The sequence below is a fragment of the Vipera ursinii genome (assembly GCF_947247035.1).
Source record: "Vipera ursinii genome assembly, chromosome: 3".
NCBI lineage: Eukaryota > Metazoa > Chordata > Lepidosauria > Squamata > Viperidae > Vipera > Vipera ursinii.
Window position 1 is genome coordinate 80034249 of NC_139516.1, and position 10629 is coordinate 80044877.

A 10629-nucleotide genomic window follows, 5' to 3' on the forward strand; every position below is an offset into this window, starting at 1 on the left:
ACTGGTTTTTTAAAGTTTTTATTGATCTTTTAATACAATTCAAAAGTACTTCTTCAACAAACATGTTGTCTGAGTTTATCATTCACTAATACAAATTGAATTCCTAATCCCTTATTCTTCTCTCCAGCCACTGATAAAATAAGTCCCAAGTATGAAAATATTCTGTTCTTTTTCTTTCAACCTCAGAGTAAGTCTGTCCATTTCCGCACAGTCTAGTATTTTTTTTAATTATTTCTTCCTCTGATGGTATTTCTTCATGAAATGAACTGTTTTAATCCTGTTGGAAATGTCTCAATATGACACTCCACAGATGATCAAAATGGCCTGTTCCCAGTAGAGGACAACTGTTTAGAATTTAAACATTTTTCACACCATTTAATAGGAGCCATATTTACTATTTTCTTTCATTGTAGTTTATAGCCTGACTTTGATTATTATTTCATAATTATGGCTAGAGAGTAGAACATAAGGAGCTAGTTTTGATAGAATGTAATATAATATATAGTATAGCTTGTATAGGGACGCGGTGGCTCAGTGGGTTAGGATGCTGAGCTTGTCGATCAGATGGTCGGCAGTTTGGTGAGTCGAATCCTGAGTGCCGCGTAACAGAGTGAGCGCTTGTTACTCATCCCAGCTTCTGCCAACCTAGCAGTTCGAAAGCACGTAAAAATGCAAGTAGAAAAATAGGGACCACTACGGTGGGAAGGTAACAGTGTTCCGTGCGCCTTTGGCGTCTAGTCATGCCGGCCACATGACCACAGAGATGTCTTCGGACAAGTGCTGGCTCTTCGGCTTTGAAACGGAGGTGAGCACCGGCCCCTAGAGTTGGAAACGACTAGCACGCATGTGTGGGGGAACCTTTACTTTTACCTTTATAGCTTGTATAGCATGTTAAATGCATATAGGTCTTGTGGTATATACCTAACATAAATGACTTTGTCCTCTTGCCTTTAAAAAGATATTTTAAGATAAAACATTTATATTATGAGAAATGTCACCCAAACACAAATTGCTTTGGTTTTTTTTATTAATTTTGTTTATTTTTATTAATTTTGCTGAATTTCTAAATATTAATCATGATTGAAATAGATAAATGAATGTGATAAGAAGAAATGCACTTCTCTGCAGTCACTCCCTCTTTATGGTTTCATAATTAAGCCCTTTAGCGGTGACAAGAATGCAACTTTTTTTGCTTTTTCCCCTCAAAGTTGTTGCTCACTTCTCAAAACTTAATAAATCTTGGTCAAAATTTTGTCACTTTTCACATCTGTTTAGAAACCTGCAGAACAAAACAACAGCAACACCTTGCAAGCTTGCATAAATTTAAGGGTCCACGAGAATATTTGAGAATATTTACGCTATGACCAATGAAATTGTGACTTGTGACTCTTTTTTTTTTAAAGGTAAAAAGTCTCACCTTAGGAAAACAACGGAGAAGAAGCTCCCCTCAAAAGAAACCATTGCAAAGCTCCAGCAGTCTGAAATCTGGAAAATGGAGAACGAGTTCTATGAATTTGCCCTTGAGCAATTTCAGTTTGTCAGAGCCCATGCGGTTCGAGAAAAAGATGGAGAGCTATATATTCTGGCACAAAACTTTTTTTATGAAAAGATCTACCCCAAATCAAACTAAAGACGATGGATATTTTTAGGCTAAGAAAACAAACACTTGTGATCACATCCTTGTTCTCGGCACCAATTTGTAGATGATTGATGAATCCACTCAAGTGCTTTGATCTTGAGCTCGGCAGAGTGCACTGTGTATCGCTGGAAGAAGACAGCTGAAGACTAAGAGACCTCGATCATCTCTAAGTTTATGCTTTTATTTCTTTAATATTCTGAAAGAAGGTTACTACCTAGACCTTGCACAAAGATTTACAGAAATTAAGCACACACCATTTGTAGCTGAAGCTTAGGTGAAAGACTTCCTTTTATTGTCTTCTTGATTCATAGGGCAGTTTCTTTTACTTAATGCAGTGCAGAGAGGAAGCTGTTGGTTCAAGATGGGAGATTTGGGTTGTATACACTTACGAATAATATAAATAACTGGCCGACATTTGTGCTTTGTTCTTGTGAATTCATATCACATGCCATTCGTTGGAATGTTCACCTCCTAAGAAGTGATGCAGTTGGACGTTCCCGAATTTATAAATAATGGATTTTCATTTTAAGAAGTTAGAACTGGTCATCAGTGGGTTTTTTTAAAAAAATAAAATAAAATAAAAATAAAATAAATCCTATAGTAATATTGTAAAAAGGCTGAAAATCACTCAGTGTTTCTTTAACATCTTTTGAACCTCCATCTTACGTTGGGAAAACTGTTAAGTTAGGTTTTGCCTACACTTCAATGTAAAACAGATAATGGATTCTGTATCAATGTTCCATGAATTCTTTGTATTTTTAACATCTACTGGCAAATCCATATTCTGACTCAAATAGTGAGCCTGTGGTATGGTTAGGGTTTTCCTATTTAGATACTTTTACCAGTAGAATATTTTTACTAAGGTCCTTTACAATGTGTTTTAAAGTATTGCATTTGCAAAAGGAGAAAACAGCTGTAAATAATGCGTATTTTATGTATTTGGACCAAAAGGTTACAAGTAAATTGTTTAAAGTGTCTTTGCACCAATTTTGTTGGATGAAAAGTAAAAACAGCCCCATTTGCTTTTCCAATCCCCACTTAAAATTGACAGTTGGACATCACTGAAACATACTTCAGTGATCTCAACAAATTTAAATATACAGTGTGTCTGTCCAGGATCTCTTTTTTCAGAATAACAACTTAATCATCATCTTTTTATCATGACTAAAAGAAAACTGAAGCATGTGGCCTGGCCAAGAGAGATATGTAGAAATTGATGTCAGTGTATTCATTGAACAGCCTTACATTATTTAGTAAAGTTGCATTTGCCGCAGTTAGCACCTTACAACATAAATGAGATTGTTTAGCAATTAACATTCTGCAATGCTATATTTTAAACAAAAATCAAGAACATTTGAGGTTCTTAAAACCCTGTTGGTGCACAATTTTTGATTTTTTTAAAAAAAAATAGCATTAAGTTTGAAGATTTTTTAAAAAGTTAAAAAATAGCCTTTGAATTTCACATTCAGTAGAGTGCTAGAAGTGTAGCTGTATCAAGAGAAAGTCTATTATACAGACAAAACAGGTTTATCTATAATTGAATGTTTTAATGCCAAAAACACGATACTGTTATAATAAGGTAATGAGACTGTTAAGTAAAGCTTTTACCTTTATGTATATTTTACTTTGACTACTTCTTAGAGAGATTTTAAAATGGCACTGCTTTCCTATGCGGTACACTTTTGTTGAGTTGACAAATACTGATTATGTTACTTCCCTATATTACCATAAGCCTGACTGTTTTATGGCCATTTAAGTCCAGCTGAACGAGTTATGGGAAAATGTAGTAATACTTGCTATAGTATTTAAAATATATTAAAACTTATGAACTTTAAGTGTGGATGTTGACAACCCAACAAAAATATTGACTGTCCAGGCTAATGGTTATATAGTTTGCCTGTTTTCCATTCTTGTGTGCTGGGAAGAGAATTTAAGGTTCTGCTTCAAAACAAGGAGTTGTGTAACATAACCTGAGCTAGTGTCACCATGAAGATACAAATGTGACTGTGCAAATTATTTCCAAAAACCTCCTTAACATGGTGCCAATTACATGGGATATCAGTCCTTGCAGATTCTCCACTATGTGGATGTGTGTTTAAAGGAAAGAGTGTTTGTCTGCTAATTAGACATGAACTACTTTGCCTCTAGATGTATCTTCATTAGTTCAGGTGCATTTTAGGCTGCAATGATACCTACAGTTACCTGGGATTAAGCCCTGTTGAACACATTGGGACCCATTCGTGAATAAATGCATATGGTTATGATGGCAATATTGTAAAACATACATCAAGTGGGTGAAAAGAATAGAAAGGCCCCCCTTTTTATTTCCTAAAGGCTCATTTTGAAAGCAAGCTGTAGCAGCTATTATGCATTTTAGTTACCTTAAATCATAAATGAGTTATATTTGGCTTCGTGAGATATCAGGTACTACTCCATTTAGGGAAAACAATATTCCTCATGGCTATTTAGTCCTAGAAACTACATGAAAAGTTGGTGCAATATTAAGATAATGGCAGAAAATTTAAAAATGTGTGATTGCATTTAAAATGAAACACAATATTTTGAGACCCACAACACTGCTATTGCATTTTACACTTAAAACATCTGTATTTTATTTTCTAAAATTCTTTGCATGATGGGGTTGTAAATTACTTTTAAAGAAATAACTGAATAATGCTCTGAATGCTTATAAAGTAGAATACAGGCTTCTAAACATTTAACATAAACTTACAACTTACAAAAATTAATTGAAGCAGGACATAGCTTACACATTTCAATAGTATTGAAAGTGTTATTAATGAATTATTTATCTTCCTAGAGAAGGCTGTTTAACTATGATTTTACTTCACAAGTAAAAGCATAGTTTAAAAGGCCAATTTTTGTTTGAATCTTAGCAGTCAAAGAGAGGGTAGTTAGAGCTTTGATCTTTAAAGAACGAAATTATCTCTTGTTAGTTAATAGTTAACATTCTCTGATTTTTGCTACAGTAATTGACTTATTGTTCCCTAAATACTTTTCTTCTAATCACTTGTTCTTTCTGGATATTCTGTTTAGAATTCATGGAAAGTTTAGCTGAGCTTTTTGTGGGGAAAGAGGTGAAATATATAACAAGGGCAAATAAAAGACTTTTAAGGAGGAGAGATAGAGCAGTATTGTTCAGTGTGGCTGAGGTCTCATTTTTAATCTTAAACTTGAAAATAGTTGTAAACATGGGCATACAGGAGCAAATGGCTGTGTCAAACTCAGGCTTGATTTGAAATTCTTACTGGAATGATTAGAGGATTATAAACTTATTCAAGAATTTTAAAAATATAATTATGGAAGATCTACAGGGAGATGCTTTCAGCTAAATTCTGCATGACCGTATCCATGTGGAAGTAAGACTATCCTTTGGACAAAGTTTTTCTTCAAATCTTTCCCATCAAGATCAGGAAATCAAGAGTGGAAGAAGAGTATGGATTGGCATCTTCAGATTGTATTGATGACCCATCACCCAATAGGACTTACACTATAATGTGATCTAGTATACTTCTAAGGCAGGGGTGTCAGACTGCCAGCCCATGGGCCGGTCGCATCACTGATACGTCGCAACACGTCATGCAATGCGGCGAGTTTGACACCCGTATTCTAAGATGTTCCAGCAAAGACTGCTAATGGTAGAATGGCCTTTGTTATTAAAAATAAACACTCTGTTCTCACTGTTCCCTGGGAAACCACAAAAAGACTTGTAAAAGAAAGTGTTTTGGTCCTACGATTTTTAAGTATCTTGAAATAATTACAAATATAAAATCTAGATGTTCCTCCTTTGCAGCACATACAGTGGATATAAAAAGTCTACACACCTGTTAAAATGCCAGGTTTTTGAGATGTAAATAAAATCAGACCAAGATCAATCACTTCAGAATTTTTTCCATCTTTAACGTATAAGCTGTACAATTCAATTGAAAAACAAACTGAAATCTTTTAAGGGGAAAAATAAACATAATAACAGGGTTGTTGAAGTCTGCACACTCTTAAAACTAATACTTTGTTGAAGCACCTTTGGATTTTATAACAACATTTACTCTTTTAGGGTTGGAGCCAGTCGGTATATAGCCCATCTTGCCTTGGAAGTCTTTGCCTGCGCTTCCTTGCACAAGCGCTTCAAATCTGTCAGATTGCAAAGGCATCATCTGTGCCCAGCCCTTTTTAGGTCAAATTGATGGATATTTGGAACTACTCATGATTCCTTCCACCTTGACTAAAGCCCCAGTTCCAGGTAAAAAAAAAAGCCCCAAATCATAATGCTTCCAGCATCATACTTCAATGTGGATATGGTGTACTTTTGGTGATGCACAGTTGTTTTTACACCAAACACACATGGCCAAAAATTCAACCTTAATCTCCTCAGACCATAACACATTTTCATACATGCTTTTTGCCAGACTTGGTGTACTGTAGTAGCTTTTGCAAAATGTAGCTGGCCTTGGAAGAATTCCTATTAAAAAAAAAACTTCCTTCTTGTCACCCTATTCTACAGGCCAGATTGTTGTCACATGTAATACAATGAGATCTTTTTGTTGCTTTGTAACTTTGCAGACACAGTTTTTGCTGTAAGAGGCAACTGAGTACATGTCAGGCAAATCCTACAACAGCTGAACTTCATATGAGCTTGATTAGAATCACTTTAATTGGCAAGTGTGTACTGACTGCTATTTAATGTCAATATGAATGAAATTGGTTAATTCTCAACACAGCCACAGCCACACATCACAGAATGTGTGCATGGTGAAGCAGCCATCTTATTGTACATTTTGTATTTTTATTTTTTTCCTCCTAAAGGATTTAAGTTTCTTTTTCAACTGAATTATATAGCTCATATGTTATATTAAAGGCAGACAAAATTCTGAAGTGATTTATCTTGGTCTGATTTTTTTTATAACTCAAAAACCTGGCATTTTAAGAAGTATGTAGACATATCACTATAGATGGTAGTCTGCATTCCAGGCAAACTCTGAGCAGTGGCTGTGATTACATGTAGGATTGACACAATAACCATTGTCTTGTATCCTTCAGGAGCAAATCATGGTTAGCAGGGTCGTCTTTTTTTCCATCTCTCCTAATAATTTCTGGGAATAATTCTAAACAGTGATTTTGAAGAGTAAAACAGCCAACCCAAACTGGATCTTTTGTTACCTCTGAATATCACATAATAAATAGATTGTCCAGCCACCTGTAACCATGGCTTGTAGTTGATTACATGCTATGGAACTGGATGAGGGATTGTGACAAGCATAGTTTCATGTTACATCTAAACTGTATTAGGGTCTGTGAGCTCTGCAGTATTTCAGTTATTGGTTCTCCTGAAAAAACTCACTCTTGTTAGGATTCCTCCATGGTGATATTCTATAAAGAGGATAACTGAATAATCTTTTCTCCTCACTCTGAGTAGAAGCACTTTTTTCTTCATACTGAGCATGTGCACTCAAGATGCACCTTACCTGTTGTTTCTCTTGATCAAAACTACAAATGTACTTTTTTTTTTGAAACATTTTTTTTAATTTAAAAATAAAATGGTGGTGATGGCATAGAGGAAGTACCAAAACAAAACTGATAATCAAAGACTGCCAAATAGTAGCTAAACAGAGGTTTATATTTCAGACTCAATACTCTATACAAAATGCTTACAATTAACTTTCTATATTTCAGCAAGCAAGGATAACTTTTTTTCATCAGGTTTTTTTTAAGATTGTAAATGTCAAATTAAATTTGTATTTGTGTTTAAGTAACATATTCCTTAAAAGGTGCGGCTCATAGTACAGATAATTAGTAGACGGGAAGATAAAATTTCTTAGAATACTTTAATGCATGTATTTAAAGAATTTGATTAGTAGGACCACTTGAATGAAGTTATAAGAATTGCTTTATAAATCTTTAGGCTATGGGAGGTGGGTAGTGATATTCTGATTATTTATATATTTTGTAAATCCAAATATATGAAATATGTATGTTGTAATGTTTATAGTAGTATTCCCCAAATCCAGTGAATTAGCACCATGCCTGCTAGAGGTGGAGTCAAATGCCTGCTAGAGGGGGTGTTGCAGTTGTTATGCACATGAATTGCTGCCCTGAAACAAATGAGAAACTTACCTGCAAAAGGGCAGTGTGTCTGATTCTGGAATTAAAACACAGTTGTGGAACGTATATTATTGCGTAGGGCTTGTGTCTTGTCTGCTTCACAGGTTAAAATTGCCTCTTACTAAGCCATTTCTGTACAGGCTCAAATCTGAACACTCTCCTCCCTCTCAGTAGATGACAATGTAGAATCAGCTTTTTGAAATCCATGTGCATTGGAGAACAGAACAGCTTTAATATGCATTTCAACTGTGACACTTTTTCTCCAGTTAGTCCTTGACTTACAACAGTTTGTAACGGCACTGAAAAAAGTGACTTATGACCAGTTTGAACACTTAGGCTGATGTAGCATCCCCATGGTCATGTGATTAAAACTCGGGCAATTGACTCGTATTTATGACAGTTGTGTTCCCCTCTTGCGACTTTCTGACAAAGTCAATGGGGAAGCCAGATTCACTTAACAAGAATTTGACTAATGTATCAACTGCAGTGATTCACTTAGCAACGGTGGCAAGGAAGGTAGTAAAATGGGGCAAACTCATTTAACAAATGTTTCACTTAGCAACAGAAATTTTGGGCTCGATTGGGGTCGTAAGACGAGGACTGCTTGGACTTAACTTGCAGAACTTGATGCACATAGTAAAGTAAGCTTTTGTAATATCAGAATTCTAGCAGATGTGCTTCAAAGTGTACAGTGAGTTTACAATATACATAATTTGTTCAAATACTGTATATTCACAGAGTCCTCAAATTATTAGAAGTTAACAGTAACAATTGTTTTTGACATTTATTACATAAGGGAAAGGTTGCTGCTTTAAGAATTGAATGCTTTTTAGATATTTTGCATTTCTAAACAAAAACAGCTGATACTGACTTTCCTATTATGAACATTATTCCCTGTCCATCTTCTATGTAGTCTTAAAATTAAGCCTTTTATGATTTCAGTAAGATTTGCTTTTACACTAACTTCTCCAAGCATTGAAGCTGAAAATGGTCTTGGAAATATTTTCTATATTCAGTGCCTAATCTGTGCTACTATGAAAACCTGCTGAAAAACCTCTGCCAGGTGCACTGCCAATTAGCTCTTCAAGTGTGAAAACTCAAGTTTAAACTAGAACAAGTGCCATCAATGATTAGTTGCCAAGATATACTGTATCTTAAGTCCATGTAGTTATGTAACCTTTTGCACCTATTTATAAGCAAAAGCCCTGGTTATTTTTATATATTTGCTTTGGAAAAAAATTATCTGTTCAGATGCTTGGATTTTTCTCTTATTGAAGTTTTGGTGAGCTAAATTGTAGTTTCTATATTACAGCATTTCAAAAGCATTATCGAATGTAATTTTGAGAATAGAGATTGTGACTCATTATTTTTTTAAGCCACACGTCTAAACTAGTGCCTTTTCCCTCAGTCTGTGTTAGACCATACTCTTCCTTTTCACATATGGATTCAGTTGTTCAATACTCTCCCAAGTATAAAAAGCATTTTGTCACAGCTGTTTGATAGACTTGCTTTATTATTTTCCTTTTATTTTGCTAAGAGCTTTCTCTTGATGAGTGTTTCAGTTGATTTACCTAATGCAAATGATACATAAAATAAAACACCCAATGGGAATGGGGGAAGACAAGTCTGGTGTCTTTGTTGAAATGTGTCTTGTGAACATTCAGTAGGCATATCCCAGGAAAATGCAGTGTCAGGTGCAAGAAATCAGGAAGCAAGGCAATCCAATTGAATACAGGTTTATTGCATGCTAACCCTGTCTACAATAATCTGAACCACTAATGGTTAAAGCAAATTGGCGGTAGATAAGAGTCAATAGAATTCAAGGGGTGGGGCGAACTTAGCTCTCTTGTGGGTGTGCAAAGGGATTTATGACTACTGACTTGCTTGACCTCAGGCTCAGCCTGGTCATCTCCTACATGCAGGCGGTTGAATGTAAATTTAAAAAAGCTGCAGGAATGCCTTTGTTATATGACTTTTTTGTGAAAGAAGTGCACAAAGAGGTAGAGACCTTGTGTGAATTAAGACGTGGGTGAGTGAAATAGTCAAAGTTGAGTTTGGAATGACAGCTCACATTTGGAGGTTTGAAGGAACTTGAGGCAGCTGAAGGAACAAAAATGGAGTCCAAAATAACCCACTGGTTATCACTGCTTGGGATTTATTCTGTAACTGGAGTGGATGGCAGGAAGAAAACAGGCATCTCACAGTCAAATAGAAATTTTGGAGAACATTATCTGAAAGGAAAAGTGTGCTAAATTGAAGACACACTCCCTAAAGGAAAATTTAGACAGAAAATAAGTTTAAAATCAAATATAACACGAAGCTATACAGGGAGTCCTCAAATTACAAAGGATGCAGTCATAAGATTGATGTAATGTGACCACACTACTTAGAAAAAGCAATCCCGGCAGTCCCAGTTGCTCTTGTAATCCCCAAATGTGCAGATCATTAAGGAGGAAGTGGTTGGGAGTCCCAGAGGTAGGAAGTTCAGGGTGCCACTTGGAGTTTGTGAGGCCTGGTGCAGGCCACATGTAAGTTGGGGAACGAGGCTACTACAGGCACGTAAGAGCCCAGGGAAGAAGGAATGACACTGTGAAAGAAGGAAAGGAGGCTCATTAGAGTGACTTGCAATCTTCCTTGCTGGCTTTTCCACTAACTTTGCTTGTGAGAAGCCAGCAGGAAAGGTCACATATACGGGAACCATGGGACACTGTGTCAGGCATCTTGGGTAAACCAGACAGGAAACACTACTAAATGAGCTAATTCTATTGTATTGTAAGGCTACATTAACAGACTCTTGCAACTCTGAAAGGACAAACTTCCTACTACCGCCTTTAATTCCCTGATCAGTTAGGTCAGGTCCTTCCTAAATTTCT

The 10629-nt window shown here is 35.8% G+C and overlaps 1 protein-coding gene across 1 annotated transcript in view; it reads left to right on the forward strand.

Annotated features, from left to right (window-relative positions):
* Positions 1-9380, forward strand: part of HS2ST1 (heparan sulfate 2-O-sulfotransferase 1) — a 108978-nt gene extending 99598 nt beyond the window's left edge. The window contains exon 7 of the mRNA XM_083360474.1: positions 1404-9380. Coding sequence (XP_083216600.1) covers positions 1404-1630 — 227 coding nt within the window. The 3' untranslated portion in view covers positions 1631-9380. The remainder of the gene's footprint in view (positions 1-1403) is intronic.
* The last annotated feature ends 1249 nt before the right edge of the window (positions 9381-10629 follow it).